This window comes from Coffea arabica, chromosome 10e, assembly GCF_036785885.1.
Source record: "Coffea arabica cultivar ET-39 chromosome 10e, Coffea Arabica ET-39 HiFi, whole genome shotgun sequence".
Classification (NCBI taxonomy): Eukaryota; Viridiplantae; Streptophyta; class Magnoliopsida; order Gentianales; family Rubiaceae; genus Coffea; species Coffea arabica.
Window position 1 is genome coordinate 14229320 of NC_092328.1, and position 19755 is coordinate 14249074.

Here is a 19755-nt window from a genome sequence, read left to right on the forward strand (position 1 = left end):
AGGCCGGCGGCGGTGCGATCTTCACCATATCTTTTTTGTACATCTCTCCAGCAGCTGCCTAGGGATGTTAGGGCCGCTATTCATCTTGATTCTAGGGAATGTCTCTTTTTGCGCGTGCAAGTTGGACGGGGGTAGTACTCCAGCAGCTGCCTATTTGCGTTAGATTTCATATCTGTAATTTGGTTTTTTCAGCAATAAAATAGTATTTTTTTTCAAAAAGTTTATTTATGTGTTCTAAACTAGCTAGAACAAATATGCAAAAACACAAATGCTTTTCCTATTTTTGTATTGTGTATACATGAAATACATTGACATATGCAAATATGATTTAGATTTTCTATTCCAAAAAAATATATAGTAAACATTAATCCGTACTATTTTTTTGATGATGATGTGATTAGTGGTAGGGATGTTAAAAAAGAACCAAAAAAAGGGGTAATCAAGAAAACCGAATTAGCCCAAATCGAAAAATAGGATAACTAACCAACATTTTGAAATGGTTAGGTTACTATTTAAAAATTTAAAATATTAAGTTAGGGTATGGTTTTCAATTTTCAAAAATTACGGTTACCCAGACCTACCGCATATGTGCAGGGAATGTAGGATTGATTAGGATAACTAGTAACCAAATTTCAACCCATAATTATTTAGTCATTTACTAATAATTCAAGTTAGGAGGACCATTATACATTTTATTTTTCAAACTTATAAACTTATTTAAACTCCCGCTTATCTTTTTCACTTCCAACATTCGTCACCACTAATTTCATTTATTTTGCTGCTATTTTTTTGTCTTTTTTCAAAACTTCTTTTCATTTTTCATAAGTTCCAATCACTTCATCGCTCTACTAATTATTTTGTTTTAAATTTTTAAAAGTTATATGTTTGGTTATGGAATAACCTATAATACTTATTAAAAAATAAATTGATAGTTTTCAAGAAATACAAAAACCAAAAATAAATGTTCAGAATATTCAGTATTTAGTATCTAACGTGTTTTCATTTTCTATTTTGTTCATAATTTTTTAGAGTTGGAGCATTAAATACTCTTATTGATCTAGAAGAATGATATATTATTTGATTTGTTAATCTAATTTCTTTTTTCCAATAAGTAGGAGAAAGTCAGCTCACACTATACCCGACCCTATCCCACAATTTAACTAGTCACTGATTAACCGGTTGAATTAGGTAAGATATGGAATATAATTTTGCTGAATCCATACATGCGATTAGGGATTAAGATCAGTAAAATTGCAAATGGACTGATCAACATCTCTAAGTAATAGAAAGAGAAGCACAAAAATTTTGGGATGTAATACTTTTCATTTTGGATGTCCCATTGAAAGTGTCATGATTTTTATTTTGAAATGTCCAAAAACGTTTGTTATGTTAGAAAAATCAAAATATTTTTTAATCTCACTTTCCAATATAACTCTTTTTTCTAATGATATACATGTTACAATTCAAATTTAGAATTTGAATTTGTGAGGTTAAAATTAAAAAATATATATAAATATCACAATCAAATCACTATTTTTAAAAGGTTGAATTCTCAAAATATGATTAAATAATTGAGACGGAGAGCGTATACCATGTGTAAAGCCTCTCCCTCCATGCCACGATTTCTTAAAGCAGTAAGCTTTGACGTGTCGGTGACAACAGGCATCAACCATCGTCGTCAACATTTCATCGTCGCCGCTATCCATCGCTATATATCTGCCCATACCGTTTTTCCTTTCTTCACCATCTCCCCTCGGACCCCTCTCCAACTTTCAAACTCTTGTCTCTTAGTTCGCATTCCATCACCACAAACAAAAATTCTGAACCTCCTTCACCGACGATGTCTTACGACTATCTCTTCAAATATATCATCATCGGAGACACTGGTATATTAATTTACTTGTACTACTATTATCAACTCCTTGTTAGTTTTTTTTTTTGCTTTGAAAAACCCTAACTTTTTGTTTTCTGAAAAATTTGCAGGAGTGGGGAAATCATGTTTGTTGTTGCAATTCACGGACAAGAGGTTTCAGCCGGTGCACGATCTTACTATAGGAGTGGAATTTGGTGCCCGCATGGTTACTATTGATGGTAGGCCTATAAAGCTCCAGATTTGGGATACTGTATGTAAGCAATTCCATTTCTTTTATTTCTTGTTGTTTTTGTTTCATCTTTTATTGTCACGCCTTAATCCTATGATTTTCAGTTTGCTTTTTTCTTTCTTTTTTTGTGTGGAATATGTTGTTTTAGTTAATACTGAAAATGGTAGTTTTAATTGGCAAGTAAATTTCTATCATTTTTAGGCTTAAATGATTTATTGGTGGTAGTTGTGTTTTTCTAATTTGTATTGATGCTAATGCTTGTTTTGTAACTGACAATTCTATGACTAAAATTGGATAATATGTTGCATTTCTTGACAATCATAATAATAGTGCTAGTATGTGTTTCTCAGAAAAAAAAAAGGCTTGTATTTGTTACGGTGAACTATTGTTGGTAGGAAAAGAATATGCTACACTTTTGAAACCCAATGCGTGATTTCCCTTGCCAATTAGGGAAAAGGATGAAGGGCATTAGATAGGAACAATGCACCTGGCGAAAGAACAGAAAAAGATCCTGCCATTATTTTGATTGGTAGACAGGGATGGGATGCTTTTAGTAGGTATGATTAGTCTGATTTGTTGACTTTATCATATGGACTTGATTCTCCTTTATTCTGTGAAATTATTTAGTGGTGCAATAGAGAAAGTTTTGAACTGAACACTATAGATATGATATCTATCCATGACTTCCAAGGATGAATTCATGAAACATATCACTTTTGGCATTTTTCCTTTGTTAGTAATTGCAGTAGTGTTTGTTTCTACTAGATATGATTGGATAATTCCTTGATATCGTGCACCTACACATGTTCGCTAAAGTAATGCATTCTTTCTTGTTCCTTTTTGTTATCTAGCTTGTCCATTTTCATGTGTTCAAATCCACTTTTGAATTTCTGAGAATATCCTTGTTCATTTGTCTCTCTATCATCATTGCAGATTGTCAATTTTCACTAGTTGGTTCTTAGCTATAAGTGAATTTTACGTCTGCATTGGCCTTCTCATTTGACCAAGTACTTCTTGATTTATTTCAGGCAGGGCAAGAGTCATTTAGGTCCATCACCAGATCATACTACAGAGGAGCTGCAGGTGCACTGCTGGTTTACGATATCACTAGGTAAGCTATATGCCCCTGGAACATTTTTGTGAATACTTTGCATGAGTTAGTTTCCATCTGTTTATTACCTTCTTCAGTTTCTCATTTATGATCATTAACTTACCTGCTGGCTTTCTACCATCATAAGATTGGAGGGTTATTTCATATGCTTCTTTGACTTTTTTGAATAAAGTCTACAAAATGGAATGAGGAAGTTTTCTGTGTTTAACAGTTAATATTTAAATGCAGTTATGTATGCTGCTTTGATGTCTAGATCAAGTTTCAGTTTGAGCAGATAACATTAAATAGAGGTATGAAAAGGATAAATAGATCATTAATGGTTCCATTATGAAAGTTCACGGAGAAAAAATATTCAATCCACTCACACTCAGCCAATCAGTAAAAGTCCTTAACCTTTTTTTTTTTTTTGGGTGTGTGGGGAGTGTTCTTCCTTCTCCATTTTCCTTCACAATGCTGAAACTGCCACAATCTGCTGCCAAACTCCAGCCTAGGCCACATCAAAGCCTCACCCACCACATAAAATTGACACGTATGCTTCTAGAGTTGTCTTAAAATCTGAGACTCTATTTCAGCTACAAAACTATGAAAGCCTCATTGAATAGTACAGCTTCAGGCGACCTCAAACACCCCCCCCCCCCCCAAAAAAAACCAATTCTTGATGAATGTAAACAAAATATTAATGCTAGAACCCTCCTTTCAGCATCTAAAAGAACATGCAACCCTCAATTTAGCATACAACAGTTCAAGTTGCATGAATTGAACAGAGACCTACACACATTAATACCCTTTCACTGTTAATTCCAAATGATGGATGAGAGGAAATGGATAAGATGGTGGGGATAAAGAGAGAATGCAACTGTTTTGGAGCATCATCTTCAATTGAAAAAAGAGTTGTAGTTTTCTACAATTTTGTATCTTTTGGCACATGATGAAAGCCTCTCGTCACTGTAGGAGAGAGACATTTAATCACCTGGCTAGCTGGCTGGAGGATGCTAAGCAACATGCAAATCCTAATATGACTATCATGCTCATTGGCAACAAGAGTGACCTTGCGCACCGCAGAGCTGTTAGTAAAGAGGAAGGTGAACAATTTGCAAAAGAAAATGGTCTATTGTTTCTGGAGGCTTCTGCAAGAACTGCTCAAAATGTTGAAGAGGTGATAATTTTCTACCAGAATCTTTTCTTAAGCACTTTCATCATGTTTTCAAGAACTGGAAATTAATTTTCTTAGAGAAGTTTCCTTTTAGCTTGACCCTGTAGATGAATTCTTGCAGGCTTTCATAAAGACTGCTGCAAAGATCCTTCAGAAGATTCAGGAAGGTGTGTTTGATGTATCGAATGAGGTGAGCACCATTTCATCAACTTAATTTTGTACTACACTCTATGGGATTACATATTTGAAACTTCTGCTCAAGTATATTGAACTCTGAAGCTGGGTTAAGATTCATATGTGGTAGCCACCAGGTAACATACTTTTAATGTTGGTGTTGCTGAGAAAATATATAACCTACAAAGTACGTTTTCACTTGCATTTGCGGTAGGGATTATTTCTTAAGTTGCCTATTTCTTGAAGGATTTTGCACATCTTCAAGGGTTCATGTTTAGATCATTTCTACTGAAGAGTGGTGTCGCTCATTTCTACTGGAGTAGATATTATCATAATATTAGTTTGAATTGATTCCATTTAATTTCTTTTAAATTGGAATAGCTGCACTGTCCATCTCTCTGTCTCTCTAGGTAGTTGTTAAATTGTGAAATTTGTGTGACTGCAGTCATCTGGCATCAAGGTGGGGTATGGACGTCCGCAAGGTCCAGCAGGGGCAAGAGATGGATCTGTTGTCCAGAGAGGTGGATGCTGCAACTGATTGCAATATTTATGTTGTTGGGCTTTAACTTGATCCGTTATGAAATATTTGTGGAATCTTTGCGAACATGAAATGTATAGATCGGATTCTGAATGTTTAATGACATAACTCTTACCTGTATTATTATCTTAAGAAAGTTTATTGAGCGCTAGAATTATCTTTTAGCACCAAAAAACGTAGAAACGTGGCTTACCTATGTTGACAGTGTTTTGACTTCGACTGACTGGAAATGGAGAGTATTTTCCATTCGTAGCTTTAATTGGTGGGAGAGCCTATAATTGTCGGCGTCTTGACAAATTGTAACATTTATCTCTTTGGGAGTCAAACGACCTTAGCATAGAGTCATATACTCAACTGTATAATTTGCCTAAGGAATTAACAACTTTATACGTACATTGTGGCAGGAATTCATATCAATCACTATGCAGTATGCACCATTAATTTTGAGAATTCTTTTAGTCTATACAATGGATTGACCGTAGCAATCTAACAATCACCTATCAGTGATGAAGCCCTTGCCATGCGTCGAAGGGTAACAGGAGCACGCTTGCTCTGAATTAAGTTGGGCTCTAGCTCTGGTGGGAGAGTAAAAGCGTTGAAGATACATGTAATCCAAAGCAATCGAACACCTTAAAACTCTGCTAGCACCAAAAATACATAATTAACTCGTCCATTTCTAGTAATAACTGCAGAATTCATCACAGCCTGATGTATATGGTGTTATAAAGACAACTTACTTGTCCAGTTGTAGCCCAAAAATGAAATTGCTTAGAGATATGACGCACTTTCCAGACCCAAAAGAAAGGCAAAATTGGAATTCTTGTACTCACCCTCGCAAACATAGGTTAACTAAAGCAGTAAAATACGATACAATATCAAGGTTTTGCTAACTATTGACAAGAACTTGATCAATAACTAAAAGAATGGCAAATCAACAACTACAGTTCGTGCAAAAATTTTAAATCTCTTCCCCTCGCTACGTGCATCTGGCTTGGATTATGAAGTACCACCAAATATCTGCAGTTGATGTGGCAAAAGTTAGGTCGAAATCAAGCAAAAAGCAAGAAAGACTCTCAAAGTATAAGGCACTTACTCCAGCCAAGATATCCTTAGACAATCGAGGCTTGCTTTCTTCAGTGTTGGTTGCAACTGGTTTTTTCTGGGGAAATTGCCGAATTAATTTTGGCCCAAAATGGGTATCAGAGATCTCAGAATTTGCTCCTGATTCTTGCTGAACCTTTTGCTTCTGCAGATGCAAAACAAGTGTTATTGTGGATTTCAATCCCTTCAAGTTTATATAAGATATCAATTACATAAGAAATTTTAGCAGTCAGTGAACTTTTAATCACGTGTTTCCAAACTTAAAAACCTTACTCTTGGGTAATTTACTGTCACTTAAGTCACGTTGAAGATAGAACTATGCAGAAGCAGAACTAGGTCATGCAGGTTAATGTGCAAGAATGTGTGGAATATGCCTGTCAGACACAGAGAGAGAGAGAGAGAGAGAGGGTAGGGGGACAGAGAGAGCGAAAGAGGGGAGGGGGAAGAGAGAGTTGATGAGAATTTATTTTCCACAAGACCAGCTAGTTACCATTAAAGAATTGTCAAAAACATAGCATAATCAACTATGCTCTTAAAAGATATTATTAACAAATGGTAATCAATCTATCCCTATATCTAATTATGCTATGGCTAAAGAAATGGTTCACCTTCTTCATGCGCTCTTCTATAGAACTCAGAGCAATGGATTGGTCAACTTTCGACAGATAGAAATCTCGCTCTCTTTTAGCAGCAGATATTTCCAGTGCCAGTTTTTGCTCTCGGATTGCATTCTTGTATGCTGCAATAAAGCAACATCCAACTCAAATAAATGTTCACAAGTACCACATAAGAAAAAGGTTAGTTCAGAATAAGTTAAATACCAATTTCTTCAGTAAGATCGTCCCATTTGAATTTACTCAAGTATTTGATATTCCAGAGATCATAATAGAATGCTGACCTTTTCCTCCCACCTATACATCAACAAATAGCAAAGAAATGAACTAAAATCACATAGAATTTTCACTATGTACCCAGAAAGAAATTTGAGGCAAATATAGACCTTAGTGCAAGGCAGGTTAGACTATGTAATCACTTATCTAAGTGATTGTGTGCAAGTTGCAACCAATTCTACACAAACATATGTTCAATTTACAAAAGGAATTTATGCCCATTAGATGTAGTAGATACGTTGAACTTTGACATTTACAAACAAAATTTTCAGGGCAATAGAACACAAACCTATTTGTTCTCCATTTAACATCTTTGCCACCCTCTTTGCAACACTCTTTTTAGTGAACTCAACCCACCTGTACATATGGAGTAATGAAAACTCAAAATGGGGAAAAAATGAATGCAGCAGACTCATGCAATATCAGTCACAGAAATTTCATAATCTGCATAGAAGTTGTATGCTCATTCATTATATATATAGTTCATCTTACTTGCTATATCCGGTTAAACTGAAGATTCAGACAACACTGTATATAATGTTCATGAAAAGAAATTCAAGATATCTACCATACCCTTCTGAAAATTCTTGTCCTCGAAATCCACCAGCCTGCTTGCGCTGGACTCGAGCAGCAGGATCTGCAAAGTGAATTTTTATTTATAAGAAGCAGCACCCATAAACTACTCCAAAGCCTTCAGATTGTCAAAGCAATCACAAAGTATGAGTTGTAGTATCAAACTAAATGGTTACACTAATCCACATTTAGAACAACACTAACAAGTGGCAATTTGTTGCTTTCAAACCCAAAGGTATTTGAATTACTAATGAAAAAGCAAACCAAAAAAGAAAAACAGTCACTAACTTTCAGGTGTGAGATAAACTCTCTGAATTTCTCCATGCTGAGAGAGGATCTGTCTAAGTTTTAGAGGATCCATATGTGGAGGTATCCTGCTCAAATAGCAAATCCCACGCTTTTCAGCCTTCTTAGCCTCATATTGTAATCGCTTCATCTGTTTGTTTTTCCATTTAGCTCCCTTCACCCCATTTGACTTCGGATCCTCTTCATTCAAGAAGTTGGTTTTATCCATCTCTCGTTCTTCTTCAGACATTGTAATTGCAAACGTGAAATATCTGCAAGTGACAGTAAGACGAACGATTCAGCCGCTAAAACAGTCACCAACTTATTAAGCTACTGCAATCAACTATTGCCTTTTACCTAATGATATTAATTCTGTTGACCAGCTAGGACCAAGATATTTCAACTTAACTAGATGTATCTTCAAAAGTAGTTTATTATGGTGGAAAATTTCTGTTGTGCCATTTCTTTCTTTCTTTTTTCCTGTTTGTGACATTTCATCGAACATAAAGTCCGCAAAACAGTAATTACAGATAATCCCTACAAGAAAATTGCAGGAAAAGAATTGTACCTACAGAAAATTTCAAGAAAAAACGTATCTTAAATGCTAAATCCAGCTACAGAACATCATACCTCAAACATTAATCAGACAATATCAAACATTAAAAATAAGAGCCATACAGCAAATCAGAGAACTACCAAAACAATTGAAGTAGCAGAAGATTGTCTTAAATGAAAAGAAAAACAAAACTTACCCCAAGGATTCTTTATGGGTTTTTCTTCTTTCTGCAAACTTACAAGAAAAAGAAAATTATAAACTTGTTAAGCTTAGGGAGGCGTGATAGAGGAGGGACAGGAAAAAAGTGAGCCCAAGAATTGGACGGAAAAGAGGTGGACGCCAAGAGCTAAGAGGAGTTGACAAGTGACGGGAGAAGAAGCTCGAATGAGTAGTGTGAATGCGTACCAATTCACTCTAATTTTCTTGCTGCTGCCGCTGCTATGGTGCCTGCGTAGAGGAAAAAAATGAATTAAAAGACAAAGAAAATAGGGAGATAGTAAGGAAGTTAATTTAATTCCGGAATTTTCTTGTTTAGTGGAACTAGTCTTTTCGGTGCCCAGATCCTGTTTGATCAAATGCAAATCATAGAGAGTACTATTAGCACTAATGCGGTTATAAACTATCTTATAAAAGTATCTGAAAACTATCAAGTATTTAAAGCTAAAATTACTAATTAGTGATTATGGCATTGTTCATCTCCTCAATCACCTCTTCTAAGTTCAATCAACATTAATAATCAGATCCTTGAAGTACTAAATAGCCTTACTGAGAAGGACAAAATGTCATCCAACTTTCACAATGTATGGCAGTAAAAACTAAATCAGCACGAAATTAACCCAGATGAGCTAGACAAACCAAAAGATATTATAGATGAATGAAAGAATATCTGAAAACTCCCACAACTATATCTATGCTAGCATTGATATCTTCCATTCAAAATGTAGTTATGACATCAAAATTAATGAGAATGTTATCATCCTTCTGTCAATTGTGCTCCAAAAATATCAGCACATAAGAATGCAGGGAATATATCAAACAATCTGCAAGGAAAAATTGAGAATCGATTTCACTATCATTGGTTATCCTAGAAAGTTGCACTCCATCACGAAAACAGCATAGCTGAGATCAAAGTGCACAATCTAATAAGAAACATTCTACATATAGGCATTAACTTGTAGAATTCAGTATGCCTGTATATACTTTATGTTTTACTTGCTAAGGACCAGAGAATCATACAGTTACTGAGCAGCCATGCACGAGCTAATAGGAAACATTCTACATATAGGCATTAACTATGCGTATATATGTTTTATGTTTTATTTGCTAAGGACCTGAGAATCATACAGTTGCTAAGCAGCCATGCTCTAGGACATAGTGTCAAGCAAACCATTGCCAAAAATCAAAACCATTTTCATGCTTATGATCACAGGGGTATCTAAGTTGTATCAGAAGTCCAGCTAGAATCAGCTTTGCCCCCCCCCCTCTCTCTCTCTCTCTCTCACGACATTTCAGCTAATAAATATCCACTAATTATCTCCCTTGTGGTCAAACCTAGACTACTATATCCTGATTGTCACTAACGGTCTTAGAAACTACATCTGCTTCTACCTCATTTTCTCCTTCACCAGTTATGTTCACCAAAAAAGACTTTTAAGCTCAGTAATTATATAAAAAGTAGGTAGGACAAACTTACGTATTGCTTGCTGGAACATTAACCAAGAAGAAGATTAGTTAAAAGTGATCAGCTGGAATCAAAAGGAAGAAAGAAGTCATTCAAAGAAAAGGTTACAAAATCATCAATTTTGAGGATATTAATTAAATGAGTGATGGCTTATATCCAATTATTTGGCCTCTTGGTCAAATACACATTTACTAGAGCTCCAAGTCGAAGGTCTATATGAGTTTATGCAGTTTCGATTTCCAAGATGATACTAACTACACCACCAAAAAAAAAAAAAACCTTAGCAGACTCTGTTCACATAAATATGTTTTGCCTGAGCAAGAAAATTAGTAGCAATAGAACAAAAATGCAAGCTTGCAGTTGTATCTTGTTTGTTTTTTCCCTGATGTGTCCTTTGATCCCTTGTTTTCTATGCCTAGTCTTACTCATACTTCCCTATCAAAGTTACCTCAACCAACTTTAAACTTATGCTTTAGAACTCCTAAATATAACAAAAAAAATGAAATTGAAAAAAAAAATGAATAAATTCTCCATTCCTAAGTGCAAATGGAGGAAGTAATCAGATTAATGACCCTGTCTCATCCCTCAATAGAAAGAAACCAACAAGAATAAGATTAAAACATAAGCCCAAAGGCCAAAAAAAACATTAAATCATATGGTACAACCTCTCAAAGCCAACCACACATCAATTACTTACACGGTCTAGATGGAAAAGAAGAAGTAGCTGGCATGGTGATGAACAAGAGTTCTATCTTCTATGCGGAAGTAGTCAAGGCTCTATCTCATTCGATATGATAAACTTCCTAGAGACTCTTCTTTCTACCACATTATTGGATTTTGAAGCAGGCGCACACACTCAAAAGCTATACAACATTGGTTAATGACACTATAGAAAGTCATGAACTTGGCCATTGTGAGTGCACACAAATAGTGACTTGTTCTACTATGGTCAATGAGTTTTAATCGAGTCAATCTAAAATTATGTTTCAACAATGAAACAGGATACGGGTAACAAACATCTGGTCTTACAAAATGTAAAGAATTAGTAGTAAATTTGTTCAGCAGGCAACATCAGTGGAGGAGGTAATTGCCCACTCTCAACCACACCACTTCTTCTATATTAAGACTACCTATTCTAACAGTAATTTCTCAAATTGTTTATGAATAAATCAATAGTTTCAGAATTTTAGCGTCTGTATGTCAGTCTCAAAGAGGCAATAAGATCCTATTAAAATGGTATTGACTTTTGAGTCATTAAAAGACCATTCTCCAAATGTTCATGGCTTGCAATTATTCTAAATGCTAACAAAAACAAACTAACTAATGACATAAAAAAATAAAAGCCCAATTAAGAAAGAACTCCACAAAGCCATTCCAAATTCAAATAATGACAGATGTAGTCAAAATAATCCCAATCTCATATCTCCATTCACCATTTATATAGCCAAACAAATGCATGTAGCTAGTTATCTATCTAAGTGCAAATTTAACATACATAAACAGTTTTCTTCATTATAGAAAACAGTTACCTATCTAAGCAGGCAATTAGTCAAGTTTTTGCTAATTAACTTTTCAATATTGTATCGTGTTCTCACTCATGCCTTGCTTGCAATTCATATAGATCCTAAAATGAAGCTAAAACACTAAATAAGACAAAATTAGATACTGAAGTTGCTTAAAAGCACTCTCAGAATATATTCCTTAATGATTTCAAATATTCCCAGTTGGATAACTCCAACATATTAGCTATTTCCCAATAAAATCAAAGATTACATTCACATCCTGTAAGAAAATATTCAGGAATGATAGAAACATCTGGTGAAACTATCCTAATGGAGAATAATTTCATTCCTTATTGGGAATCAACAAAACCAAGTTAAAGGAAAAAAGAGTTGAGGTTAAAATATTGGAGTGCAAATTTACCATACATTAACAGTTTTCTTCGTTATAGAAAACAGTTATCTAAGGAGGCAATTAGTCATTTTTTGTTCATTAACTTTTTGATATTGTATCGTGTTCTCACTCATGTCTTCGTTGTAATTCATATTATATCCTAAGAATGAGCCTAAACTGGAGAACTAATCAGTGATCAGTGATCAATATTTTCTCTATTTTGTATTTAACTACCGTGGGAATAACTGGTAGTCAGTCCTTTTTTTAAAGGAGTTTTAAGCTAAGAAGAAGGATTATCCAGCTATCCCTCAAATTACAATTAAATACAAATGTCGGAGAATTGTTGTTTCTCGCTGAAATCTAATATGTCGCACTATAGGACCAAAAAAAAAAAAAACAAGCGAGAGTCCCAAGAATAGAATCAATTAGCAGTCCTCTAAAAAATTAAGGTGATTGTTCACATAAATTACCATTAATTAAATGCAACAACATTAAATTTTGAAGCACAGGTACAAGAATTCTAAAATCAGCAAGCCAAATATATAAAGAAACCAGAAATTTAATATATCTATAACTTTCCTGCGATTTTGACATACTGTAGGTCAAAGCCTCGTGTATTTTTCATCCAAGTATAGTTTAATTTCCTAATCATGCCAGTACCACAAAAACTTTGGGAGGGAAAAAAATAACAAAAAGGGGCAAAAGTTTAAAAGAACCCACCTCAGGCAGTGAATAAGGTCTCTGAATTCCAAATCTTTTCAGAAAGTAGATGAATAAGTGGTTTCTTTCTAAAACCAGTGAGATAGAAAGCTGTGAAAAGGAGTGATTTAGTGGATAATTGAATAATCAAAGAGGGCAGGGGAATCGGTTGTCATGGAACGACGAGTAAAATTTCTGCCCCACTAAAATCTAGTGGTGTGGTGCCTACTTCAAGTCTAGATATATCGCCGGAGTGACGACATTGCCCTAAACCACTCGTAATGTCACAATTGTAAAACCCACTGGGATATTATTTGTTTAATATTTCATATTATAACTAAAAAAGAAGGGGAATAGAAAAACTAGGGGTGCAAACGAGCCGAGCCGAGTCGAACATTGAACTTATTGAGTCAGGCTCGACTACTGTACACTCGAGCTCAACGAGCTGAAAAAATTGAGCCCGAGCTCGACTTTACTAAGTAAGAAGCTGGCTCGAGTTCGACTCGATAAGGCTCGATCTACTCAACTCGACAAGAGCTCGAAATGGCTCGAATTCAGCTCGAATTTCTGTCACTAAACATAACCAGCTTTATTTAACCTGACTCCAATAGCACGTTTTAAGCTATTCAATGCCTTGCAAACTTGAATTTAACAATTCCAGACATGAATTAAAAGTAACAACAAACAAGTTCTTCATTGTCCAATAATACATGCACGAAATCCGAAACAAATGTCCACAACTCCACATACATAATTGTTTCACAATTTTTCAATTCAAATGTCCAACACCTCAAAAAAACTCAAAAACAAGGAACAAATAGTTTGAAATCACTCTAGATTAAGTCCTCCAGCAACCAATAGCATCGAGTCTTGGATTCTTTCGCCCACAGCCATGCCCACAACCTTCGAGGAAATTACAGCTTTGAAAAGATTGATATATTTGCCAAATACAAAAATATTTTTCTACTACAGAGTAAAAGACAGGCAGTAATAATTTTACCTATAAAAAACATTGCACATGAGTAACAAGCTTCAAAAAGCACATTTAACTTGTTCATAAATTACAAACCTTCATCATTACATTAAAATTACTAAACATTGCACAGGAATCTTCACTCAGCTTTGACTAAACATCATCAAACTCATTCCATTTACTGCACAAATCTGTCATATCTTTAACATTTATACTTTCTCCTATCACCAACAGCCGAAAAGGCCATGCAAATATTTCAAGTTCTAATTGATTATCTGTTATATACGCGCATTACATACTTGAACATAACCTAGGACTGTATTTATGTGTAACATGTACCACATGACCACATTATCGTAAAGAAACATCCTACTACAATTAGACGGATTAAATAAAAAATTGATTAAGTTCACTAAGCACATAATTTTTAAACGCAATCCAGCTTGCATTTTCTAACAGGACAAGCTAAAAATTACCCCAGAATGAGAAAATAAAAAGTGAACAATCAAAAACTACAAACCAAAAGTATTTCAATCAAACAGAAGGTATATTCCATGAAAATGTATGTAAGAAGTTAAAAAAAGAAACCCAACATTCTTACCAATCTTCAAAAAATCGTCCCTAATAATAATAACAAATCCAAATTAAAAAAAAAAATAAGGAGAAAAAAGTACATTGACAAAAACCCTTGTTCCAATCAATAATCAGTACAATCTTAATTCGCCGATCATGATATAGAAAACAATTCAATACATGCGACAGTCTAAAATCCATGAGATGAGAGAAGAAAGCGAATACCCGAGAAGAGAGAAATTTTAAATAAATTGATTGAAATTGGGGACGGAAATGGGAAAGAAGAGGCGATCTAATTCTAAGGAAAGCTCTGTCGCCATTAACAGGAAAGAGGAAATTAATAGTAATAATTTTACATCTAAACATTCTACAACAGGAAAGAGGTGAAGAAGTCGATCTGGCTTTAATGCACTTCCAGGTGTATAGACTACGACAGGAAAGAATCACTTATTCTACCACCAAGCATCATTATACAGCAACAGAAACAGAAAATAAGGGAAGAAGAGTGATGGATAACCTGTTCGCTTTGCCTGTTCGCGAGGCCCTCCACCAATGGAGCTGATGAAATGTCTACCGTAGCTGCTTCTAAAGTTGGCCAACAAACTGGGACTCGGAGAGAAAGGGCTCTTCAATTGAAGGGCGGCAGTCGTGGTGGCAGAAGTGGCTGACTGGTGAAGACAGTGGTAGCGGCGGCAAGGGTTTGCTTTTGATTTGGGGAAAGACGAATGCGGACGGCGGAACAGCCGAGTGGGAAGAAGAAGGAGATGTGTTTCTGTCCACTGTCCACTGTCCACTGTCTTGGTCCTTGGAGAAATTGTTACCTAGTTTCTAATTTAGTAATTAGTTTAATAAGTAGGGATATTTATGTAATTTCTCACAGATGTAATTTCTCACAGCTCGCGAGCTGCTCGTGAGCTCGCGAGCTGCTCGTGAGCTCACGAGCCTTCATACAGATGGCTCGAACTTGACTCGTGTTATAAACGAGCTGCTCGAGCTCAATCAATACCGATCTCGAGTCGAACGTTGACCTCGCGAGCAGTTCAATTTATTTACACCTCTAAGAAAAATAAAAGAAGAGCACCAACAATATACTCATAAGGTGACCAATGCTACACTTATTTGTTGCTATCCTTGAAATGCGTTTGATAAAATTGAAATTTGAAAATTGAATTCTGAAATCTAAAATCTAAAATTTGAATTGTGAATTCATTAAATTATTAAATTGTTAAGTATAAAATTTAATATATTTGAGTTCATACCACATTCAATGATAAGTAAATATTGATAAGTAAATATACTTATCACTTAATTTTGAAATCAAATTTTGCTTAGAAAATTTAATATCATTTCATTAATTCAGATGTTCAATTTTTCATTATCAAATGATCTGAATATATTAAGATCTAAATCTATTAAATTGAAGTATTGAACTGATTTATCAAACAGGTACTCTTAAATTAAAAGACTTCACAATTGCTATTCTTGAACAACCACGTGGCTTCAATTAGTGAATTGAGGGACTATGCTTAGAGTTGATAAACACATCCGGTTCAGTGGGATATCATCTGTTGTGGCTGAGACGTGTATACAGGTCTCCTTTTTGCCACCCATTGAATTGAAACAGACTGAGTTGTCAGAAATTAACTTTCCATGTATGATAAATGAAATGAACTTCAAAATATAAACAAGTCCCTTCTCATGTACTGTTAGCTCTGAATTTAGATACGCAGTTCTTTTCTCTTTTTTTTTCGACATAGGGGTGTCCGGATCAATCCTTACGGGGCCTGACTAATCCCCTATGGCCCGGACCCGGCGCCCCAACCCGGCCCAAACACGTTAAGTGCGCGGAGGAATTCAGCGTAGCGGAGACTCGAACTTGTGATCTCAAGGGTCATTGGTGAGAGGCGCCGCCGCTGGACCATTCACGCGGGGGCTAGATACGCAGTTCAGTTGACACAAATATCACTTTCCAATTAATTACTAAACCAGAATAACAAAACATAGAGAATAACTGCCAAATTCTACTTTAACGTAAACAAAAAACAGTAAAGGAAGTGTCAACCAAACCAACTTTAGCAACTCTCAGTTCTGGAAACAAATTTCCTCAACCCAAAACCTATAAAGTCACGCTTCGACTAAGCCTCCATTGTGCAAGGTAGGATGGGAGGCAAGGGTTCAAATCTTGTCTCCCACCAATTTATCACAATTAAATGTGGTTTTGTTTAAAAAATTCAGGTGTATGTAGGGCACTTATCTGATTTGGTGGTAGTTCAGTTCCCTCCGGATTACCCCAAAACCTCTTCAGGTCCTCTCCCTTTCCATAATATAGGAAGCTATTGTATCGACAAAAAAAAAAACTAAGCCTCCATTGTGCATTAAAAAAAAAACACTTTTAAGTACTAAAAGTATTTTTAGATTGTTTGGTAACTAATTTTAGTCTAATTTTTTATAACTAAAAAGTATTTTTATTAAAAATACTTATATTAGAATGTTTCTTTATAAGTCTTGTAGACGCAAGAAAATCTAGGAACTAAAATGCTTTCACGAGGCCCATCCATGCGAATTTGTTTGGATTGTAAGTTATTTGGGATTATTTGGGATATTTTTACTGTAGCACTTTTTGTGATGTGATGTATGTGAGATAAAAAGATAATTGGGAAGATAAAAAGGTGTATTGAAAATTGTAATGATGATGTAAGCAAATAAAATTGGATAAATAATGCCCAATCCAAACAAATTAGGAAGCGTGCATCTCTGGTCAGTCTCGGGAGCCTTATTCTCTAACGCCTATATTTGATTCTTTCAGGGAAGCCGACCTTTGCCGCTTCTGTAACGGTCCCCTCCTTCTTTCATGTGCTATTTTTTCCCCCATATTCTTGTGGCCCTGCTTGTTCCAAGGAATGATGGATGCTTTTGGAAGAGCTAAAGCCTAAAAGCTTCTAACACTTTAATTAATTCCAAATCGCTTGATAATGCTATCTTAAGTATACTCTTTTTTTTTTCATCTTAAGTATTCTCAATTAGGTGAAATCTGCATTTGTGGATGAAAAAGCAATCACATGGTGAGTTTTTGAATATATCTTATGTTACTTGGTTCTGAAATTTGTCAAGTTATTAGGCAGAAAAGAGGAGTTGATGATGATGCATGATTATTCCTGTTCTCAAAGTGGTGTGGGCTGTGGGCCGACCCCGGCAAGAATTTGGATCAAATCATGGATTCAAAGCTTTTAAAATAGGAAAAGAAAGCTGCTCGTCCTAAAATAATTAGTACCACTTCAAAAGAAAAAAGATAATGACAGCACAGCCTTCTGTGCCTTTCCCAGGAGACTGGCTGTTACCTATCCTTATGGCTCATCCTTGCCTTTCCAGGAACATCATCTCCAAATACACAACTCTTTCAAACAATGTCGTTTGACCTGGATCTGATCAGTCGGTCCAATTATGAACCGGTCTTCTTCTCGAATTGGTTAGTAGCACTAAACTGCTATAGTAAAAAATCAAACAAAACCATATATAGATTCAAACCATGTCAATGTGACCTTCAAAAAAAAAAGTTTGATCTAACGTGCCAAATTGGTTAGTAGCGCTAAACTGCTATAGTAAAAAATCAATCAAAACCTAGTATAAACTCAAACCATGTCAATGAGACCTTCAATTATGACTGCCAAATTGATAAACTCAAAACCAATAAGTTAACAGAAATATAGTGAAAAGTTCACCTTTCAAAATCACCTAAAGTTCTCCATGCTTTTTTGGTGAAGAAATTCAACTATGACAATGGCGATGGCGGCGGGAGATTAACTGAAAAACTGCACAACTGTGCACAACTTGTTTATTACCACAAATTAAACTTGCAATTACTGATAATCAAATTTTGATCTGATTTTACCAAATACAAAAATCAATATGAATGTTAATGGAATTTTCCATTCAATCTGTCAAAACATTTAGAAATTTTAAGAAAGTAAAGGGGAAAAAAGAAGTGGAGCAAAAATTTGAAGAAATTGAAAGACACACGTCAACTTGAACACCTGTTTGGATAATAAACTTATTCCAAATAATATTTCGCTTGCATCATAAACACATTTTCCGACCCACCTTTTTATCTCACATACATCACATCACAAAAAGTGCTACAGTAATTATTTCAAATAATATTTCAATTAATACTCTATCCAAACAACATATGGGAAAATAGGACAAAAACTATATCCTTGCGGTCTAAGTGGTGGGTGTTAAGGTTCTTAGATGGAGGGAGACAGCGAGATGGAGGGAGCATCAGGTACCATTGGACAAGATATTCTTGGAGGAGAAATTCAACTAAGCCAATTCTTTCAACCTAATTGGTAAAGTCCCAAGATGTTGTGTATGTGCGTGTGCGTGTGCGTGTGCATTTTTTTTTTTTTTTTTTGGTGAAAGGCAAAATTTGTGAGTTAATTGGTAAAGAAGATGAGATTCAGAATAGGGAAGTGTTGTTAATCCAGCAGAGTCCAGTCGAGTATTTGATTCCCGAATTCGACTCGTGAATCTATCAAGCTAGACTCGAGCTTACCTGACTAAGTGGACAAGTCTTGAAGTGTGCTCACGATCGGCTCGACAAATGGGACTTGTGACTCGAGCTCGAGTTCGATTTCGACTCGTTTATTACATACGAGCCAAGTTTACACAAGCTCGAGTTTGAGCTCGAAATCTCAAATAGTTTTTGTTGTTAATTTTGGTGATATTCATACAAATGCCACAATTTAATCACACAAGTTTATGAAATAACATATATGCCCTTCCTTATTGAGTCCAAACAAGCTGCTCAAATAACAAACAATTTGAACTGACTTGACTCGTTAATTAATCGAATATATTTCTGACTCGAACTCTGGTCATTTTCTGAAATTAACGAGTCAAATTCAAGCATTATCGTGCTGAGCATATTCGAGTTTTCGAGCTACTCGTTTCGTTAAACAACATTATAGGAAAGTGAGGAAGAAGATGAGCTATGGTCAAAAATTGTAACAGTCCTTTTGTTTGTTTTCTCATATCCATCTGCCAATGTAGGCCAAACAATGGACAAATTGAACGGCCAAGATTGCAGCACTACGCGATCCAGTGACTAATACTAAGAAGCTAGAAAACTTTCCATCGCTCCATCCAAAATGCCCTCAAAGTTGCTCAAAATTACTGGATAACCGGTCCACGTATACTGTAGCAACTCCAACTCGCGCAATTAATATAGTAAGGAAATAATGATGTGTCGTAAATTACAACTCATCGAGACAAAGAGAAGCGGATGCACGCTAGTATAAAGTTGTATAATTATAGTCCTTACATTACATGTATTGGATGATAAAGGTATTTAGTGAGTATTCATTAGTTGTAATTGGGAAGAATGGAAAGTGAGAATAAAAAGTGATTGAAAGAGTCAGCACCATTGCTCCCTTTTTGTACTTTTATCAATAGAG

At 35.3% G+C, this 19755-nt stretch overlaps 2 protein-coding genes across 4 annotated transcripts; one reads left to right on the forward strand and one right to left on the reverse strand.

The window, feature by feature from the left end:
- The first annotated feature begins 1592 nt into the window (after positions 1 to 1592).
- On the forward strand, positions 1593 to 5198 carry LOC113712424 (ras-related protein RABB1b). Its single transcript, XM_027235847.2, has 6 exons — positions 1593 to 1886; positions 1984 to 2123; positions 3131 to 3213; positions 4165 to 4369; positions 4488 to 4556; positions 4986 to 5198. Exons 1-6 carry the CDS (start codon positions 1841 to 1843, stop codon positions 5076 to 5078), a joined length of 636 nt encoding a protein of 211 aa, XP_027091648.1. The 5' UTR covers positions 1593 to 1840; the 3' UTR covers positions 5079 to 5198.
- Positions 5199 to 5869: 671 nt separating this feature from the next.
- LOC113712423 (pre-rRNA-processing protein esf2-like) lies at positions 5870 to 15137 on the reverse strand. Of its 3 annotated transcripts, XM_072066904.1 has the most exons (11): positions 14820 to 14953; positions 13589 to 13659; positions 8889 to 8930; positions 8680 to 8710; positions 7931 to 8199; positions 7643 to 7706; positions 7359 to 7426; positions 7001 to 7090; positions 6788 to 6918; positions 6172 to 6324; positions 5870 to 6095 (listed from the first exon to the last, which is right to left on the reverse strand). In XM_072066904.1, the coding sequence occupies exons 5-11, from the start codon at positions 8175 to 8177 to the stop codon at positions 6075 to 6077; spliced, it is 774 nt and encodes a 257-aa protein (XP_071923005.1). In that variant the 5' UTR covers positions 8178 to 8199; positions 8680 to 8710; positions 8889 to 8930; positions 13589 to 13659; positions 14820 to 14953; the 3' UTR covers positions 5870 to 6074. The 3 variants fall into 3 exon arrangements, with proteins under 3 accessions (XP_071923005.1, XP_071923004.1, XP_027091647.1); XM_072066903.1 differs by lacking the exon at positions 13589 to 13659 and having other exon boundaries at positions 8680 to 8717; positions 14820 to 15137; XM_027235846.2 differs by lacking the exon at positions 13589 to 13659 and having other exon boundaries at positions 14820 to 15089.
- Positions 15138 to 19755: the final 4618 nt, after the last annotated feature.

Coding starts and splice junctions, on each gene's coding strand:
- LOC113712424 (XM_027235847.2), top strand. CDS start 1,841: ATGTCTTACGACTATCTCTTCAAATATATCATCATCGGAGACACTG. Junction 4,370..4,487: donor CTGCTCAAAATGTTGAAGAG/GTGATAATTTTC, acceptor GAATTCTTGCAG/GCTTTCATAAAGACTGCTGC. Junction 4,557..4,985: donor TGTTTGATGTATCGAATGAG/GTGAGCACCATT, acceptor GTGTGACTGCAG/TCATCTGGCATCAAGGTGGG.
- LOC113712423 (XM_072066903.1), bottom strand. CDS start 8,177: ATGTCTGAAGAAGAACGAGAGATGGATAAAACCAACTTCTTGAATGAA. Junction 7,707..7,930: donor AGTTTATCTCACACCTGAAA/GTTAGTGACTGT, acceptor TTCACTTTGCAG/ATCCTGCTGCTCGAGTCCAG. Junction 7,091..7,358: donor GTTAAATGGAGAACAAATAG/GTTTGTGTTCTA, acceptor GTTGATGTATAG/GTGGGAGGAAAAGGTCAGCA.